Consider the following 21,254-nt stretch of genomic DNA (forward strand, 5'->3'; position numbering starts at 1 on the left):
AACATGAGGCTCACGTATGTTGTTTAAATACAGAAAAATGACACATACGAAGCGCAAAATATACCGTAAACAACGCAGAATCAAATCTGCTCACACGTTTACAATTTAAAAGAGAGCTGCACACGTTTCATTGTTGCAGTGAACAGACAACCCATGTAAGGAACAAGCCCCATGGAAATTAAACCTATTGCAGCACAGCTAAGACAACAGCACTGGGGTTTTACAACAGCAGGCTTTGTCCTGGAGCCAGGTACCATGCTGAACAGCATGTCTCCCATTTTGCATTTATGTACCCTCGGCGCGCTGATCAACCAAAAATTTAATCATGTTACAGAGAAAGCTTTTCTTTGGTCCCCGTGAGCTCTTTCATAATAATGGCACCAAGGAGCAGCTATGATAACTATGATATTAAGTCGTGGAATCTGCTTGAGAGCACCACATGCCCCCTGAGGTCCTTAGGGAGAGCAGGAGGCGAGATGAGTGTTGCCCGCTCCAGACAGGTCACGGCAGAGTGGCCTAATTGCCTCTCTTGTTGTCTCAGTAGGCCGGCAAACCTCCCATCTTCCTCATCATCACTGAGGGGCTCTGACTCCCTTGTTCATACAGGTCTAACTCTGCCCAGTGATCCAGGCTCCAGCTTTGTTTCTGAGCTGCTCCTGTGTCCAGTAAAAACAATTCTGAAAATACCTGTAATGGTGTTATCACTCACGACCTAATGCATTGTCAAGTTAAACTGTAATATTGGTGAATCCAGAGTATTACAGTATGAATATGTGGTAGACTGTCTACTCAATGAATCCTGGGTACCTCAGCATTACGTCAGTGTTACACTAGTATGATTACGTCACTCAAAAATGCCTGGGCAGTCTGATGACTAAAGGAAATGAGTATTTTGGTCTTCTAAGTGCCTCAATATTAAACATCAGCAACACTCAGAACTTTAAGTGAAATTCACAAAACCACAAGTGGAAAAAAGAGCTGCAAAAAAAAAAAAAAAAAAAAAAAAAGTGTCAGCAGTATCTCCAAAAATATTCTCATATTTTGAGGCAAGGATACTGCAGTCTACCATGAATACTTGGGGTGAGGTCATTCCAGTTCCTCCTAGTTGAGATTCTCCCTCTTTCTGTCTCTCCCTCACTCTTAATGCCCATGCCGTGAACCTTCTTGCCACACATGAGTAAAAGGGGCCTCATCTACGCTCCACGCTGGGCAGGGGCCAGGAGCGGCTCAACGCCCTGCAGAGCTGGAGGCAACACATCTTTGTCTCTTTCGAAACACCCAGGGGCAACATGGAGCGCCACAACGTTCTAATCCTGTCTAATCTGGACACAGTGGAGCATCTGGAGATAGGGATACGGCTAATCTCAGACATGGAGACAGAGGGCACTTTGCTGAGACAGAAAAAAAGGGGATGTATCTAAGCTAGACTTTCCGTGTCTTACAGAGCGATGTATATGGCTTGGGGAGGGGGATTCTTGCAAACAGAAAATATCCAGAAAACATAGTATTTCAGGCTCATATTGCTATGGAGGGATTAAAGATTGCTCAAAGTTAGCAGCAGTCATGAAATTTAAAAGAAAAAAAGAAAAAACTGCTCAAAAAGTAAGGTACTGTACGCAGAGAATGAACAACCAATACTTACTGTGCCCTGCTCTTAGGGATGCAGGTGATCTGTGGATAGCAATAGGCACAATGTGGTGACGCTTGTTTCCATGGGAGAGGTGAATGTGGTGGAGACTTTCCACAGCACCTGGTTCTGACCCTGCCACAAAGCCCAGGGCCAGGGCAGTGATCCACAAGGCGAGGTGGGTGAGTGAAGCTGAATTCCGGTTTAGGGGCTCTGCTACGGGCCTCAGGGGAGTAAACTGTGTTCTCCAGCCTCCAAACATCTTCCCTGAGTGGCCAGATGAGGCTTCAGATCGAGGTGGAACTTCAGTGAGCTTTACAGCCCATACTTCTCACCTTGCCAAATCTCTCTATGCCCAGAGACACTCGCGCAGATCCACAGAGAAGGAAAAAAAAAAAAGAAAAAAAAAAAGAAAGAAAGCAAAAAAAAAGCAAAAGGGACACCACACAAAATGTCGGTTGTGGGGGGAAAAAAAAAAAAAAAAAAAAGCTGTTCTCCCACTGAGTTAGGAAATCCGTAGCAGCAGCCAGGGAGGTGAAGAAGTATCATAAATCATCATAGAAAAACAATCAAAAACATTCACTCAAGAAATTAGGGCAACCTCAAACAGCAATGGAGAAATCCCAGCTTGCTCCAATTCCCCTAGTTCCCTTATTCTCTGTTCCTCTCTCTGTTAAGACCTCACAAAATTAGAGACATCTTCCCGTCAAAAACTGTTAATATTCCAAAAAAAAAATACAGTTGCCAGGAAAAGAAGAAAGCCAACTTGAGGAGAGATGGACAGCACCTGTACAAAGTGTGTTTCTTCAGAAAACCAAGACAGACATTCTGAGTTTCCCTCCTTCTCCTCCTCCAGTCGTCTCAAAGGATGTCCAGAGGAATGGGACCATAGTTAAATCCGAGTCTCATTTGCATGTGTCGGACAGCTGCAGCGGTGCGCGGGAAACGACGTGATTGCACCTGTAAGTTGTGCCAAGTAGCGCGCCCGTTCCCCATCTAGAGATCTGTGCTCTCAATGAGACCGAGCGATAGCGACGGCAGTACCTGAGAGAGCAGCCCTGGGCAGGAACACACACTCACACACACAGGCAGCATCAGCAGCGCCGTTCCAGAAGATGTGCGCAAGAGGACGAGGGGAGAGAGGAGGAGGAGGAGGAGAAGGAGGAGGAGGGAGGACAGAGGGAGGGAGGGGGGGGGGAGCCTCAACAGCCAGCCAGGAAGCAGGAGGCAGAGTGGCTATGCAAATGGGCAGCATTCACATAGCGAATCACTGGAGCCTGAGTGCATTGCAGAGGAAGAGCCTATTTAGGCAGAATAGCAGGAATTGAAGCTATGTCCCCCAGCCCTGATTCCTTTCACAACCTCTCCCTACTCTCCATGTTCAGTCTTTTTCAATCCACTCTCCTGTGCGGACATTCATGAGCAGAAAAAGGAAAAAAAAAAAAGAAAGCAGGATAGGCTAGATTCATTTCTGTTTCTAGTTTTATCATCTCATCTCTCCAGATTCCTCCTCTTCTTCCTCTCCCTGTCTCTTTTTTTTTTCTTCTTCTTCTTTTTCTTTCACTCTCTGTGAATTTTGGGAAGTTGTATGATAATAGTCCTGTGGATATAAAGAATTGAAGCCCGGCAGTACAACGCAATCCTTGTACCTCCATATCACAGAAAACTGTTTTTTTTATAGGTTCTCAACCTACCGGACTCTGCAGTATATCGCTAGAAAGATTTTAGAAGAGTGATGATGCTGCAGTTCACATAAGCAACTCTCTCTCTCTCTCTCTCTCATGCACATATGAACACACACACACACAGACACACACACTGGCAGTTGAGCACTATCCATGGAGAGGTTGCTGAATCTGGGCAAGTATGCTTTGCTTGCTAATAAAAGACCATTCCTCACAAGAGAGGGAATGCTGATCTCACACTCAGTGTGCAGCGCGGGTTACAGAAATGTAGAGAACATGTGGACATAAAAGCCCTGCTGATAAACACAATCCTGTTCAGCTGGGAAGTGTGCTCAGTGCTCAGAGTTCAGGACTGGAGAGCACAAGGCTCAGCTGCAGTGTCCCTGCCTCTGTTTGCACACTGGCCATTCAACATCCTCCCCTTCGAAGCACAGTGTTCCAAGCTTGAGGAAAAAAAAACAAAAAAAAAAACTCTAAGCACTGCTGAGCTGATCTTTATGGTTTACAGGGAATATACAGGCTTTTCATGCCCAAAAGAAAGCCAACTTAGCCAGTGTGACACAGAGGATAATATGTCCTTCTCCATTTTCTTTTTGACATGGTTGCTCACATGAAGACAATGAAAGAAACCTTGAGAGCAAGAACCAATATATTAACCTCAATAATGAACATTTCATTTGATCTTTTTACCAACTACAAACATATTCAGAATTGAGGTCTCAAATTTAAAGAATTGTTGCTGAAACCTGAGTTTAAATCCACGAAAGAAAAAAAAAAAACAGAACAAATATTTTTGTAAAAGAATAAACATAACAGATAAGATATATATAATCTGCCATCTGGCATGAGGACAGATGAGGATAACTCATACTTCTTTGTTCTATCTGGTGTTGTGTTCCTATATAGAAGTAAAAAAGCAATTGAACTACAAAACAGATGCTGCACACATTAGGCAACTGTGTTGCTCTCACCTTGTAGAATCTCAATAACTTGGTGCAGCCACCTGGTGCTAAAAAGTCAGCAGCATAGAACCACTGCTCTGTTCTCATTTGCAATGGTGAAAAGGAATGTTCCTGCTGAATGTGTTTACACTTTTATAATTATCAGCAGTGCAATCTGCATAATTACACCTAATAAGGCAATCTATCAGGGCTGCTTGCCAAGGACAACGACCTACTACGTCCTTAACTGCAAACTTTTACAGAGAAACAAAATGAGATCTTAAATGGCAAAGCCTGATATTCTAGTAAATAAAAGTGTAATGTGTGCAAATTATAGCACTTTTTTTTTTTTTTTTTAAGTCTGCACTTTGTATTTAGTGGAAACGCTGTGTTAGTATGCAACACCTCGAGTTAATGACATCAGCAGTGAGGTGATACCTTTATCAGGTTTATCATTAGTTACTTGTTCGTTTGTGCCCCCAAGTGGCGAATCTACAAAGTGCACAAGAGCTCAACAAGACAAGCAGCTCATGTTCGACATGTTCACTGAAACAGAGAATCCTCAGCATTCAATATGACTGAATAATATAACTTAAAAACATCTAATCGCTCCAGATATTAAAACTTAAGAAGAAGCCATTAAGCTGTTAACAGTGTGCATGCAAAAGTATACAACTATGATCTGATAAATTGTTTTGACCCTGATCAATTCCTATAAGATCACCTCTATTAGATTACCACTAAGAATGCACTTTGCCCTTTTCAGTTCTGATGACAAATTGACTGTCTGAAGGATGAGAAACAGGAAAGCAGAGGACGTGCACACAACTTTAGAAAACATTTACAACTAAATTTCTTCTGCCTGTATAAAAGCAAACATTTGGCACCACTACCTAAACTAATTCCAGCACAGTTACAGATCATATCTGCTTTAACAAGATGATTTTGCAGAGCGTTGGCCACAAAATGAGAAAAACCTCTTCCACAGCTAAACTTTTACCATTAAAGAGTTTTTGATTTTCATACTGTGTTCTGACTCTTGTTCGTGTTTGTGAGATGTCTTCTTGACAGAGAGCCAAAAACAGCTCTTCTTTGTTTCCATTTAAGACCCAAAGGATTGTGAAAGACTCTGATGCATGTGATGCTTTGAGAACGATCGCCCCTTTTGGATCTACTTTCCTCTGTTTTGTTTCTTCTTAAGGTGAAAATCCTAAAGTAAAGCCAGGGACACTTATCTAAAAAGATAAAGGGAAAAAAGAGGGAGAAATCTGCTGGAAAGTGAGGGCGACTTTCACCCTCCCCCCCCCAAATGTGATCAGTGAGAGGAGGAGAAATTGGTCTCGGGTGTAATAGTCCCTTAGAGAGGAAGAGTAGCCTCTGTTACTCACTTAGGACTGAGCTGATGAGATGATTTTGGAGGAGTGGAGGAATAGTGGAAGGAGAGCAGCAGATGGGTGGTCTAAGAGTACCTGACCCGACTGAAACAAGGCTTTTAAATCAGTTAAAGGGCCATCAGGCGACATTTTATCACACATGAAGAGACCCTTCACAGGGGGACGGGCACTTAGAACCACTTTGGCAGCAATGTTTCTCCTCCTACGGCGATGTTTACTGTAGCCATCACTGGAAAATACATCTAATGCTGTATTATTTTAATTAACACAATCAGTGGCGTGCTGAAAGCTCCGGGAATGAGGCAATCACGGCGGTTTACACGCTGTTCTCTAAGCAGGTGAGACTTGGTGTATCAGATGCTATTGTTGGCTGAGAGCAGATCAAGCATGCAGGCTAAGTCATGCGTGAACCGGGTATACCTGTTTTGTACTGGAGTGACACATCTGTGTCACTCCAGTAGCAACATATGTGTCTCTACGCACGAGAGTGCCTTGAGGCCTTTATCTCTGGGGAATACACTGGTAGGGAGAATATATTATAGTGAGCATCATGTGTACAGTATTCAAAGCTGCGTAGGACTCCGGTAACATCTTCATAAAATGTTTATGTGGTAAAAGTTCCTTAAATGACACAAAGCGGCAGCGAGGGACCAAAAGAGCTACTATCTGATGCTGGTCACAATATAGTACGTGTTCAATGCGCAGTCAATGGAACAAGCAACTGTTACCACTACACAACAAATTCCTTTTCATCATCCGAACGAACTTTGTTTTTGTTTTGTCGCAAAAACAAGGTATTCGACACTAATACTGCGTGTCATACACTGACATACAATATTAACCCTGAGCTCTCAATACCACTGAGAGTATTCTGTGAATATCAAATGTGTCATTACTCATCTAAACATGCTTCACAAATGCTACAGAGAGAGACAGAGGAGCACACACTGATGCTAATGTGTGCAAGTGTACGGAAATAGAAACACAGTGCTGTCTTAGTCATTCAGAGATGTGACATGATAAGAACAGACAGATACAGGGAGTCAACACTCAATACAAACACAAAAGCCTGTACTGTATTTCAACTCAGAAGGAGGCCAGAGTGTCAATACTGTTTGTGTTGGCTGAGGATCTTACATCAGGGTGCCTGTCTGTCAGAGCACTCTACTGTATCAGTTAGAGCGAGTGAAGAAAACTCTGACCCGCAAAGGTCAAAAAGGCATCGACTTCAATTCGTCTACCTCACTGGCTGGCTCTCGTGCTACAGAGCTCCGTAGCTGGGGGTTCCAATTATTACCCCGGCCATGACTACCCTCCTCATTAGGTGATTAGCTCTTTTCTGCAAACATCCATCTGTCGTGCATGCGCGGCCGTCACACAGTCGACGATTATTACATTAAAATAAATAGAGCATACATGCATGTACTGTAAGCTAAATCTGCTACACCGACTTCAAATGTCACGGTTTATGTAAAATGCAGCAACCCCTCGCTGCATGCGCTGCGTAGAGATTTGTACTGCACACGCTGTTCATTATGCAAGCTGTGAAGACTACATAAATAACACCACTCAAGCTGATAAAACAGCCCTCTAATAGGAAATAATGCCCATTTAGTGTTGTAAAATCAAATCAGCAAATGGCAGTGCACGGTGGTATAATGGAATGGCTTCATTTTCACTTAGAGAAAAACAAAGAAACAAAAATTCAACATCAATTCTCATTCATCCTTATTCTAATTTTGTCTCAAATGACTTATAATTTAATTGAGCTACTAAATGAAGTTAAAATAAGTTTATTTCAAAAAAAACTCTTGATACTGTTAATACTGAAAGTTACTCGGTTAGATTTTTCTATTTACATACTGCAGCAGTTTTATCTGGATATGTTGCTTTCAGGGAGTGGCACTATCTTGTGCTGTAAAGAAAATGAGTATTAAGCAAATATAGCTGTAACATATTCAGCATAATGCAGGAACTGCTCTACACCACGATTTATCTACATAAAAGCACAGTGACATGGTTATAGTCAAATAATGATGATGTTTTTCTCTTTATAATAAACATAAACATACACACAGAACATAAACCAGCAAGCACACATGTACATGCGCACATCATCCTTTCCATTACCAGTGCTGGAGCAGCCCCAAACTACATATATGGAAGATAAACAGATGTTTTTTTTTTCTTTTTTTTTCATTGCACACTGAGCTGTTTGTATTGCCAATAGGCTCCTTTCACTCCTTTCACTCAATGAATTCTGCTGGCGAGGGATGCTTTGGAATCTGGCTGATGTGACGAACCGTCATTTTTTTTCCTCCTAATGCATAAGCGATGCCACAACAGTGTTAGTCATTTCCATAAATCCATTTAAATACACATTAAGATCCAGTGCAGAGAAAATAACATTCAAAAAACCTTGTACGTAAGTGCAAATAAAGGTTGTGTGTGTGTGTGTGTGTGTGTGTGTGTGTGTGTGTGTGTGTGCGTCTGCATCCATGCGTACGTACGTATTTACGTGTGTGTCAGTGAGTGGGTGTGTGTATGTGTGACGAAGATGTGTCTGCGAATGCATAAACCAAATCCTAACTGTCAGTGAGAGAGATAGGGGCCACAGGTCGGCAGCTTTCCGGAGGCTTTCTCTCTATCTCCTTTGACAGTTCCCAAGATGCAGTGGGCCACCGGGCCACTGTGTCTGTCTCTGTCTGTCTGTCTCTGCTGAAATCCGTCCCAAGTACATCAGTCCCCTGCTCAGAGTGCTTCATCCTGAGCAGGTCAAGGACGGACTGTGTCTGCCTTCAGGAGGCCACAGCTTCTTTGTTAACGAACCCCTCTGCTGTGCTCCTAACTGGGACAACAAAGTGGTTTAGTGGGGAGAAAAATGTCTTCTTCTGAATACGAAAGTATTTATAAACAAACAGCTTTCCATTCCTCTTAAAAGTCTCTTGCCTCCTCTTGAATGAAGTTCATTCCTTTTGGAACAAAACTACTAAATAAATCATAAAAAAAAAAAATCATGCTCTTCAGAGAGGCGCTTTGAAAACATCATCAGAAATATAGCTCTTTAAATACAAAGGCATTCTACAGTGCTAGTCGTAGTCAAGTGAGGATCCCTCCACATAGAGTAGCCTCTCCTCCATACACAAAGTTTAATCAATGAGTACTCCTACAACTGCTCTTCTTTCCCAGTGTTATTCATTCAAAATGCACTTTAAACTCAATTGAGACTTCAATTTCATGACATGTGATGTCATACTCATACATTTCAAGTATCAGTCGCCGTGTATTATTTTAGTCCTATCTCTGTTGAATCATTCAAGTAACATCGAATTATTCAAGACGCACGGATCAGATGAATAAGATGAGCCTTCACACAAATCAGGTGGTTGTGTGGTCTCTCGTGGCTCTCATCTTTTATGGCAGACATCGCAGAAGCTGTACTTCACACAGGCTTCACATGCGAAGCTGTTCTGTTAGAAATACGCACCGCTGGAGATTAAGAAGTATTGTGCTGCTGTGTGGAAACAGCAGGTGACGTAAGGTAATAAAGGTTGCGTTAGGCAAACTGTTCTGGTAGAACTCCTCCCGTGGAAGAGACAAAGCTGAGGTGGTTTCAAAATGGCTGATGCTTCTGAACCATATTGGGACGTGTGGGAGTGGAGAAAGATGAAGAGGAGCAGCTGAGCAATGTCTCCTGCGTGGTAGGCAAGCGCTGAGGGGTGAGCCTTGGACGGACACAGGCAGGAGAAGGACACCATGCAGGATTTGGTAAAGGAAATTGTTATTTTGAAGTCGGAATACTGTTTTGAACAGTACGTTTGAACAGCCGCAGGGAGTGGCACATACTGGGTCAGTTCCTCCCACTGCCAACTAGGTTTTCTTCTTAGCTGGCTGGGCAGACCAAACAGTGGTAAGATGAAACTTCTTTGACATTGCAGGATGGCAGCGATCTTGGAAAGGAGTGCCTTTGGACTTGGGTTCAAAAAGAGGAGATTTCATAGGCAGGGGCTTCCGAATGTATCGCCAATGTCCTTGAATAAACCAACATTATGAAAGTAATGCAACTATTGCTTTGAGCAGACAGAGGGGACCACTCTGCGGTCCCAACAAGCAGCAGGTTTTCCGACACTAGTCGTGATGCACTTAGGTGGCAGGCACATGTCGCAGGCCGTATGGAGATCTGTTGCTGTGATTTGTGTTGTTTTTAGTTGCAATAGTTGAGTAAAATGGTCATTTGGCCTGATTGGTCAAATAAATACAAGCAAATTTCATTGTGCTGCTTCACACTGTGGAGGAGGAATAGATTTTCTACTTGAATGAATGAAAATGCAATTAACTGTACGCTGACAAGTTTGTCAAATGGTAAGACTAAAGCTATTTATCACAAATATTTAGTTTAATTCGAGGAAAGTTGTGGGGACAAACATTTTTACATTCTCAATGATGGTGACATCTAATGCGTGCAACAAAATCCAATGGAAAGCAGTGCAAGGAAGCCGCCAGTGCCGAGTCTTCCAGGGTATACAGAGGCATTCATGTCCAAATGAAGGCTTGGTATATGAATATGAATAGCCAATGGCCTATAGTACAGCACGCAATGCGTTTCCGTGAAAAGTGTGTCACGTACAGAGCGAGTGAGGCAGCGTGACTCGAGTGTGTCTGCATGAAGTTGCATTGAGGCTTGACTGCATCTAGTTCCTTGTGCCTAAAAAACAATTGAGATGTAGAATTGGCCTTATGCTACCTCTAGACTTCTGTCTGCTGAATGCATTTCACGTTCTCCATTACATTAGAAACACAGCTGGTAGAATATGTAATATCAAGTTCACCATAATGAAAGTAGAAATGAAAAACTCTTGCTTTTATGCGAATCCTAGTCACAGAAAGTCTGATGCACAGAAATATCTCTTGTAATGAAAGTTCTTTTTTTCCTCCACCCTTTCCTACAATGTCTCCTTAATAGAGTGGGCAAGGAGGAACCATCCAGTGATTTGTTCTGCAAGGCTGCTTGTGGGTGGCAGCCCAGCACCAAAGATTCTGTCAAAAGTATCTTTAAAGCCTATTAAGCAGGTTTCCTTCTTAAATCACTGAGTCAAGACAGCTGTATCGCTGGGACTGACTTTGGCCGAGACATTGAGTGATCTGTGTGTGTGCTCTTCTCCACCCTAGCCGTCTACAGATAAGAGCAGATATGAGTAGTGCCGCACATAAAATCTGTCCTTTATGCATAAACACTTGAGAAGTTAGTTGAGGTCGAGGACGGTTTTCGAAGTTTGGTTGACCTTCACTTAATGGAGAAAGAGGGGAGAGTTTGCATTGTCTAATCCCTTCGTGCATATGTTTAATATTACCTGGAGCACACGGCTACGCTCAGACATACTAAACAGTTGTTTGTTTGCTATGAAGACTGACTGGCAAGCTCCTCTTGAAACAAAGGCTTGTTCATTATCTTTGTGACAGCGTTTTACAAGTTTATCTAGATACTCCTGTGGCTTTACTGCAGGCATATGTCCTATAGTTTACCGCATCTACATTTATCTACAAAACGTGAGTGTTTCTCCAGGTCTGTGCTTAATTTGGAACATAAGGGGGCTTTCACACCAACAGCAGCACTACTGGAAAACAATGCAGGGGGATATCTTGGTGTACAACATGATTATCAAAAGCCAAGACACTACACTACGGTGTATGTTCTTCTGCTTCTTTGTAAGGACAAGTTGTACAACTGTGCAAAGTTCGTCATGACAATTGCTCTCTCCTTCAAGGTACATTGGCCAACCTGGTGTGTTGGCAGATGAAGTTGCTTTGTGCTGTCGAAGAAACTGAGGCAGAACTTTTGTGCAGGAAATACATAAAGCAAAAAATGATCCCTCTGCAACAGGACCGCAGTGGTCTCATTGAAATGGAAAATGAAGCCTGCTGCAGTGTTGGTGACGTTCATTAGACTAAACTTTAACACAAACAACATCACTGGCGCATTCACAGTGTCCTCACATGGAGGCCTACATCTTACCACAGATAAATGGTCAAATGGTAACTGCACTTATATAGCGCCGTTCTACCTTTGGAGAAATCGCTTTACAATTTTTTCTCTCATTCACCCATTCACGCGCACCGACGACTGCCGAGCTGCCGTGCATTGTGCTGACCTGCCCATCAGGAGCGACTTGGTGTTCAGTGTCTTGTTCAAGGACACTCAGACATATGGACAAGATTGTATAAACAGAAATCCATAAATAGAGCAAGAGGTTTTTCTTTTTTTCCTTTACATATGTTTAGCAGATAAAAAGAGGCGTAGACCAAGAATACATCCACAATACGTCAGTTAAATTTGTGAACAGCTCTCCATCCAGACTAAAACAGTATTTCTCTCCCCCCAGCAGAGCTTTTCCAAAAACAGTCTCCAGAGTGTGTAAATCTTAAAATGCCTGCTTGGTGTTTCAGCGTGTTTGGGGTAAACAAAGCTTTTGCAAAACAATGATGTAAGCTGCTCAGTGAGGGTCAGGGCTGTGTGCCAGGAAAGTTAAGAAGACAACCTTTAGTTGCTTCTAACTTTCTCTGTGATCGTTCATTTTAAATGTCAATATACAGTTGCGGCAGAGCTGTTGTCATTAATCTGAATTTATGTTGATTTTGTCAGATGACGTCAATTATAAAATAATGATTTTGTCATTGCGGTGCAGCAGCTTGGGAGTGATTGTTGGTTAACATGATAAATAATGTGGATACCAATTAAAACTAGGCCTATATTGTACTTTCTGCTGTATAGAGAGAAGGAGGAGACTCAGGAGAATAACCAGCAAAGTTAAGATCATTTTCTGTCGTCTAACTTTTGTCTGTCACACATCTTAACTGTCAATATAAGCAATCATACAGCACAGCTGTTGTCATTAACCTGCATTTATGTTGATTTTGTCAAACAATGTCACAATCATAAGTTAATTATTTGATCAGCTGGGCTGTCTGTCTCACTACTTAGTAAGCTGTGATGCTTGCTGTTTGCCAACTGAAAAGAGGATGAAGAGGAAGAGATTTAGCCATTTTTAATGTGTAACTGTGAGCAGAGGTCTCTTCACAAACAACCCGGTGTGGATGCAAATCATTTTCCGCACAAAAACTGTTTCATAATTTAGACGGGTTAATGTAGAGTTTGTAAAGTTTTGATTGCACAGTAAATTACACTCAATCAGACTTGTCATGTGGCATGTTGTCAACATGACAATATCACAGCAGGAGTTGGTGCAGCGGAGCCCTGTAGATCCGTGGTCACAGTTGGAGCTCTCTAACTCACCAACCTCCTGCTCCACAGGTCGCTGAGGACATAATAGATTTGTCATTATACCAATAATTATAGAAACTCAGTCTTTCTGTTCAGGCTGCATTTTCCCAGTTGGAACGCTAGAAAAAAAATTAACGTCCAAGCAGGTCTGTCACATAGTTACATAATAATAACTATTGTGCAGTGTGAAAAATATAATGACAAAACAAACCAAAACTGCAAACTCTATTCAACACTAACCTCTTCTTTTTGCCTTTTTTTAACTTCATATTCAGCAGCAGATCAGAGGTGTGATTTCCAAAATCTAACCTTCTGCATCTAAAAATGTTCAAGACTCTTTCTTATAGGAAGTACCTGAGTAAGTTGCATTTGTAGTAATTGAATTGAATTTGCTTCATTCGTGAGATACTGAGATTATCTAGTCCTCTCTGCCTCTGCACATGCTGATAATGGTGACTCTGACCTTTTCCCTGCCAAATGAGGCCGACATATTACTCACAGTTGCTGAGTACTCTCTAATACAGTGAATAACATAAATATTTATAGTTTGTTTCTAACTACAGAAAAAACCCACCGCTACTTCCTGCCACTCGGAAAATTACAATGTCCATCAGCATCTCAATTTGCAAGTCACTGTAGTAAAAATCAATACTGTCTTCATTTAAATGACTTCTGACTGCAATTATTCATAGACAGTCAACTGAAGAAATCAAAACTTTTTCAACTGTTTAGTACAAGCAAACAATCTTTTGGGTTTTTTTTTTTTTTTTAAGAGATGTTTTATATTCTTGCCATAGTCATCCTGGGTGTCATGTTCAATAGCCTGAATTTATGCAAGAGGGGAATATTCACAGTGTCATTGTATCACCCAGCAGGGTAGTTTAGCAGATACTCTGTCTTCTAGTCAACACTTTAATTAGTATTGTGTTGTGGAGAAACAACAGCTTCTTATTTCCTGTCAACATGGCCCTCTGGGCTACCAATTAATAAAAACACCTCAAAGATTAGGTTCTCACCACTGCAGTGCAACGACTTCTAGATGTGACTCTGATTACAGCAGAGATCACAATGAAGGCAACTAAATGTGTGCAATGTTCTGATCTGACCGCATGCTGTTCATTGACACAAAAAATAATGTCTAGAAACTCTCTAAAAAAAATCTTCACAGCTGAGTTTGTTGTTGAGGGCACGATAGATCTTTGGAACACCATATGAACAGCGGCGTGGTCTTATGAAGTAATCTGAAATATGTCGCACACCGCTGCTCTTCCATACTAATGCCGCTGTGCCAGCGTGACGCTACATCACATAATAAGCAAGGGACATGCGGCCTCACAGCTGTATGCTATGGTTTACCATCAGCCAAGTGAGCTATTAAGTCATGTGTCTGTGTGTGCAAGTTAAACTTATGAGCCTTCGATATTCTACCAGGCCGGCTAAAAGATTGAGAGTGATTCTACGCCGCTTCCTGCGGAGACCTCACTGCTTGGGCAAAGTTACAGACATGTTACAACATCCACTGTGGGGTGAAACGAGACCTGGTTTCCATGCCAACAGCCTTCGTCCACATATGGCTGTTGCTTCCTGGCACAGAAACCCATTTATATTCAACCCAATCAGCATGAGGAAGTTATTGAAAATAATTAGGCCAGATAGTGACCACTAGTATTGAGTTGAGATGAGACAGAGGTGGAGGAAGTGACAGTAACGGGAACAAAAAGAGGACAAAATAATAAATCTTCCTTTATTTTTTTCTCAGCAGTGATCTTCAGGGACAGCTCAACTTTGTTTCCATCTAGAACAGCTAACAGGAATATGTGTGGAAATAAGTGCAGATCCACATCCTCCTATGTACTGTAGCTTCAGGGGCTGGCGCATACTGTATGATAAGCAAACAAAACGGTTGGTTTTGGGCTTTTCATGGGATTTGTTGACAGCAAGAAAAATATATAGAACATCCCCAAATTCATCATTGAAGGCTGTTGATATGAGCATACTATATCTACATTCACTCTTATAATGTTTTGTATATATGTTGTATGTGTACACGAGAGTGTTACTTACTTGATCACGCATTTGTCTTTTTTTTGTTAAAAATGAATTCATTGTTTTACAGATTTTCACCAAAGATAACACAGAATGGTTATTTGATTGTACATTGGAGGCGCTGCAATTCTTGTAAGCACATTTGAGGGGGATGGCTACTGAAGTGAACACACAGAAGCACTTAAGACTGCTTCTCTTATGTCTTGGGGCACAATGGCTGTTCAAAGCTAGGCCAAGCGTTCAATACACGCTGAAGCCCAAATATTTTCAGATCCATAGATTTGTTTCGCTGAGCTGCATCAAAAGAGGACCACATCCAGGGCAAAGAGAACATTACTTCGATGTGACAGCAGGCTGTTTACTCCAGTGCCTCATACCCCCCTTGGCCTCAGTACTGGACTGGGAGTCTCCTTGTATTGATTGAAACCAAACTAAGTGGTCTAATCCTTGCGTGCCAGCACAGTAGGATGGGACAAAATTGTCTGCTGTACTGCCTGTCTGCCTGAGTGCTTTTATCTACATCTTAAATCTGGAGGAACATCACAGCGGAACTGAAACACCACTGCCCTATTTTGTGTGAAAAGGAAATTCTAGGAACACACCTGAATATTTACAGACTTAACTGGGGCAAAACTTTACTCATGTGAATTATATTATGCTATTCTTGACTAATTTGACTACAACAATTTAGACACTGGAGACAAAAATTGTAGTAAAATTGGTATTGCTACTGACAGCACTGATGTATGCTACTGCACTGTCATGATGCTATTCTGTAACTTTAATTGACTGCATCAGCGTTCAGCGGTTGCAGCTTGTGCTTATTGTCACAGTTTTTTAATTTTGTCATAGACGACCCTGCTGATATTTATTCTCCTCATCACATTTTGATTTCGAGCTGTATTTCCTGTTAGGAAGAGCATCTCTTTACTACAAACATGTCACGAAAACACAGTCTGTGGATTGTTTTTCTCTTTTTGTACCTTTCTTATATTTCCTAGATTTTGAGCGTCTTCTTAAAATATTTATTCTTGCTTTTTGAAGTGATGCAACAAACATGTCAGTGTGAGAGCTACATGGTAGCTGTCTTTTAGACCACAAGAAGAGGAGGCACATGACAGAAATAGGGTCCTTCTACTTTCTTCTGTGTGCTCTAGAAAAATCAGACCAAAGTACAATGCAGATCATATAGTAGATAACAGCCGGGGGCCCAGACGGACTATTCTCGAGGTACAAAGACACAAGAATGAGATATGACTCAGACACATTAGGAATCAAGTGGGATGAGTTCGTCTTTGGCCCTTGGGCAGGGACGATGGAGACTAGACCCACACACAACCCTCATTGTTGATACAATATTGACATGGCACTAATAGCTCTGGCTATAGGACTGGGTGGAAGAGCAACCAGGCGAGACTAAAATTGCGTGAAGGCCAGGCATACCCCTCGCTGTAGCCTCTTCTCGACCCACTTAAGGTCAACAGCAAACACCATTCTGTTTGTCTCTGTGCATTACCCTCAGATGCTTGACCACTGCAGGCAAACTCCCTCAGGATGTCTAGACTGAAGTTTAAGTCCCACAAACACAAACACAAGCATGGCATCCAAGCCAGCTTCTGAATGAAAACTAGAACACTTTTTTCAAGCCCCAGTGGACCTTACAGAGAAGACAAAATGCAATATGGCAATATTAACTCACTCTAAGCTTGGGAGGAGGCACTGGGAATGTCTGCATGGTAACGCAGAAAAGCACCGATGACATCACTACACATAAATACATACAGTTTGTATCTCTTGTCTGGGGTAATAGCTAATATGTGTTCTACATGCCAATTTATTCCTGCTGGCATGAAAAACTGCTTGTAGTGATGAGACCAAATGCATGCTTTGACAACAGTCCTAAATCATTACACATGCATGATACATGAGAGAAATCTGATTCATCTTGGCCACTGAGCTTTATATGCTTTGTGTTTTTTTTTCCTTTTGCAGTTACACTGACCGTAGGTATCCAGTGGGGATAATTGGTTCTATAAATACAAATCTAAGACACCGTGTCCGTAGTTCATTCTAAACAAGTACTGGCGTATTACTGGGATGAAGTGTTGGGGAGATGATGATCTAAAGATTGTTTTTATATCGGTGTCGTCATTTCGCCGATCATTCTGAAGGGAAAGGTGCAATGCTTTACTGAAAAGTTGAAATACTTTTATCATAACACACTCAAAGCACAGTCAGAAAATAGTGAGCTGTTCTGAAAAATTAAACCCAGTGCAAAATATGTGTCTACATGCACTTGCAATACGCTCTCTGTTGCGGAAAGGCAGAAAAAGCCATGTGAAGATACTCAAACAAAGGCTGAACCACATCACTGATTGGTAACCAAATACGTGATTTCATCCTCTCTTTTACTAAAGATACTTTTTAATAACATGGGGTATCAAAATTGTATCTGAAAGAAGGAAAATAAATCACTGGATGATCTCACTGATGCTCTTTCTCTTCTCTTTCTTATACAATTTGTTGGTCCACATCCCCCACAGGACAAAACAGTTGGAAAGCTGCATGTGTTGAAAGGATTTAAAGGACTCGCCACTCAACTATGCTCATTTCCCAAACACTTCTCTTAATTTCCCCTGCTCACTATGCCAACTCACTGATAACCAATTTCTCTCTGTATAGCTGAAGACCTCAGGAGAAAAAAATATCATTTAGAGAGCCATATGTTTGGTAATTTTGTCTAAGTATTTTACGTTAATTTGAGCTGATTGTAAACTATCAAATACTGAATAACAAATAAGCAATTAGGAAAATATACAGCATTTCAGATTACATACCCTCGTTCACTTTTGGTTAAATTATATAGATACACAATACATATGCATATATATTTAAATCAAATGAAAATGTAAGAACAAATGTTTTTTTTTTTTCAGTCAAAACCACATCATCATCTCATCTCACATCATCATCTTAAAAGACATATTCCCAAAGGAAATTCTAAGAGCTGCTATCTGTCTTTGACATTGATTCTTAAAGATTTACTAGTTCCTAAAATAGTAATTGACAATGTATTAACAAAATCATAAAACACAAAAATAAATAAATAAAACAAAATTGAGTGCACTACAGCTGAATTTAGTGATTGAATATTGTACAAAAAGCAGCTTGACAATGGATTTACAGGGAACTGCACACACTTAATAATATACAATATTCAGCACAGAATGATTTACATGTTGAATTTACTTAAGCTGATCACTGAGACAGTATTGTTCTTTCAGATATTATATTAGTTCCCTTCTGAATTGTGACTGACAGCCATTCAATGCACCCTGGCTGTAAATGTTATGGGGCCAAGGGCTGTGAAATGGAGTTTTTCTCCTTGTAAGAAGGAAGGGTGCCAAGACTACCCACTAGAGAAATATCTGGAAATACAGTGCGCTCCCCATGTAAGTTGCTTTCTCGGAGACCCATTGCTCTGTTGTAAATTGCCTGCATTTCAGCTTATGCAAATATATCTGGTAAAAAGTGATATTTTCCTCAGAGTTGCTTCTCTCGTTCTTTTGCCGCTCCCTCCTCCTCTATCCCCATGACAATCCATCAACACAGATAAAACCCAACCATCTCCAGCTTCATGTTTTTTTTTCTACTCATAGATTTTCCTTGGCAGAGTGAGGCTGTCTTGCATCACTATTCTGAGGACTAGTTCAGTTCAGTGAAAGAGATTTCTTGGAGAGTATGTTTTTTATGGTTACATATTGCATCTCATGGGCCTACGCATTGATCCGTCCTATTGTTTTGTCAGGTCAGCAGGCATAATGAGACTAACTACAGTAACTAGACTCAGCAGGTATAGAGCACATTTACTCAGATATAATATATGCATACATATCCAGTGAGCCACTCTGCTCCCAGTGCTGTAAATGAGCTCTATGGGTCTGCTAGAGATGAATATGTATGACAGGAAGAAAGAGAAAAAAAAAAAAAGTTCCAAACTGCATTTTTTCTTCCTTTAATGCACAAGGAAGGTTCATGAGGAGTTCATCAAAAATATCCCTCATCACCTCCAGCACAGCCCTACTCCTCTGTTGATACAAACACAGTCTGAGGAATGAAAGGGAGAGTAAAATGAGCCGAGAATGGCTGAGATCAGGACGAGCTACATAGGCGTTGCCTGGTTTGGGCATTTGGGGCTGTAGCCGCGAAGATTTCTTCTTAAGCCCCAAATAATTCTCTACTTTTAGCGGTTTGTCACTAAAGAAGATGGCAGTGTTGTATCAGCGAACAGAACGGAGGCAAGACCAACCAGAGAAGGTTTACAGGAAAATACGTGGAAATACTCGTGCCTTATTGGCTGACAGGTCTCTGTCCATCCTTCAGTTGATGGTGTTACTATGCAACACAGTCAGTCAGTGTGAGGACAAAAATGGATATACCAAGATTTTTTACTGGTAAAGGGGTTGGAGCTCAAGCAGTGGTACAAACATCCTCTAATGAGGAAAAAAAAGTTGCCATTGCCTTTGTTCTGTCCTCCTCACACTCTGTAGTGTCTTTGACAGGCAGCTAAACGCCTTTCCAATCAACGTTGATAGAAAGGGTGAAACTAAATAGAAAAACTCATGTTACCTGAGTTACATGAATCCAAATAGACCCTAGTTAGACCTACTAGTTAACAAAGTTGGGCTAAGAAGAATAAATGATTCTGCTCAATTTATTATAATTAGATATTATAATTTTAAAAAGACAGAATTCAGTCATTGTCTTCATTTTTCCACAGGTAACAATATTTTCTCATGTTTTACTACCTGTGCCACTGAGGTGGGAATTGTGGTTCATATCAAGTAGGTCAATCAGCAATGACTTTGCAACCAAATTATGAAAGTTTACTCAGTCACTTTGAATAGTTAGCCATTTTCAACTCTCATTTGTGAAATTGCCATTGTTTTATGGGTTTTGAGGATTTTCCATCATGTGGGTGTAGTAATAATGGTAGTAGGTGTCTCATATAACGCTCATTTTGGTTTGAGACATTCTAATGGCTGGAATTTTCCAATTATATGGTAAATCAAATCCAAATGCTTCCTTCCTTTTCCAATTTTCACATTTTTTAAGCAATATGTAGCCCTGACATGCAAGAAAAATAAAAAAAAATACATGGAATCAGTCTATTTAGAAGTACGTTTTTAAAAGGTTTTTGATGGAGAAGAATCTGAACTCAGCCCCTGATTGTTAACAGTCCAGTCAATGCCCCCGACAAGCTACTCTCAAGCACACGTCATGTACAGAAGAATCCTTGAAGTGTTATCATAGGCAGCAGGTATGTTCAGTGTATAAGGCTGCATGGGAATCTATTAACACTTTTTGTTGATGACAAAAGATGGGGTCTTATCAAGCTGGTAGAAGTGACACAGAATGCATTAACATTTATGGTGCTCTCTCTTCTGCTTTTGTGTCATCTCCAGAGTGCCCACTCTGTTCTTTTCTCCTTAATGCAGTTCAGCACTTTGCCCATTCACCCCTTACTGTGTGAACCACCGCAGAAGAAAATAATGACCAAACAAAATCCCCTGTGCATGTTTTGCATAAGAAAGTAGCCAATTTTCTAAAGGTGTAGCAGACATTAGCGTTGTTCTCTCAAAAGCAACATTAATGACACAAAATCCCTCAAACCGAATTCCCATTTAAATGTCTTTAAGAGAGATTAATATCACATAACTTTTAAACTGCATCTTGTGGCTCAAAGTTTGTGTGAATTTTTATGGTGTATGTGATGTAATTGGTACTGGTCAGTGCATTGCTCATCAACAGAAGGCATTCTGGAGAAATTGTAGAAAACATTAAGTGCATCTTTTTGTTGCTGTCTTTTTTTTTTTTTTTGCTTGTTTGACTTGATGTTTTATTTAGCAGAACACAATGTTTGTTGCTCCCTCTAGTGGTTCATCTCTCAAACTTTAAAGAGCTTTCACTGAACAGTCAGCCAGATGTCACATTATGAGCAAGTTTCTGCCTGACAGAGTCTCAGCAGTTCTCAGCTTGCTCGGTGAAGACATTAAACATTCAAAGCAGAGCTACTGAAATAAAAGCAATGTCAAGATGTATTCTAATAGACCGAGTTACAATATATCAATCACAAACAGTTGATGCTGTTTGGGCCATAACTTTGATCTAAAAGTTTAGAAAGCAAATGCGTCATATTGCTGGCAAAACTTGTGCTTCTTGAGGACACAAATATAGCACGCAGTCAGGAAACAATAATGAGCTGGAATACGGATGCTGTGT

General features: G+C 41.0%; 1 protein-coding gene across 11 annotated transcripts in view; it reads right to left on the reverse strand.

The window, feature by feature from the left end:
• Positions 1 to 21,254, reverse strand: part of LOC122996819 (neurexin-1a-like) — a 269,296-nt gene that overhangs the window by 109,322 nt on the left and 138,720 nt on the right. For 2 of the 11 annotated variants that reach the window (XM_044372538.1, XM_044372535.1), the window contains exon 1: positions 1,643 to 2,688. The exons of 7 other annotated variants lie outside the window; for them this stretch is intronic. In XM_044372538.1, coding sequence (XP_044228473.1) covers positions 1,643 to 1,889 — 247 coding nt within the window. In that variant the 5' untranslated portion in view covers positions 1,890 to 2,688. Of the gene's footprint in view, positions 1 to 1,642; positions 2,689 to 21,254 lie in introns of those variants that run through there. 2 more of the 11 variants (XM_044372536.1, XM_044372534.1) reach the window with 1 other exon arrangement.

Source organism: Thunnus albacares, chromosome 14 (assembly GCF_914725855.1).
Source record: "Thunnus albacares chromosome 14, fThuAlb1.1, whole genome shotgun sequence".
NCBI classification, from domain to species: domain Eukaryota; kingdom Metazoa; phylum Chordata; class Actinopteri; order Scombriformes; family Scombridae; genus Thunnus; species Thunnus albacares.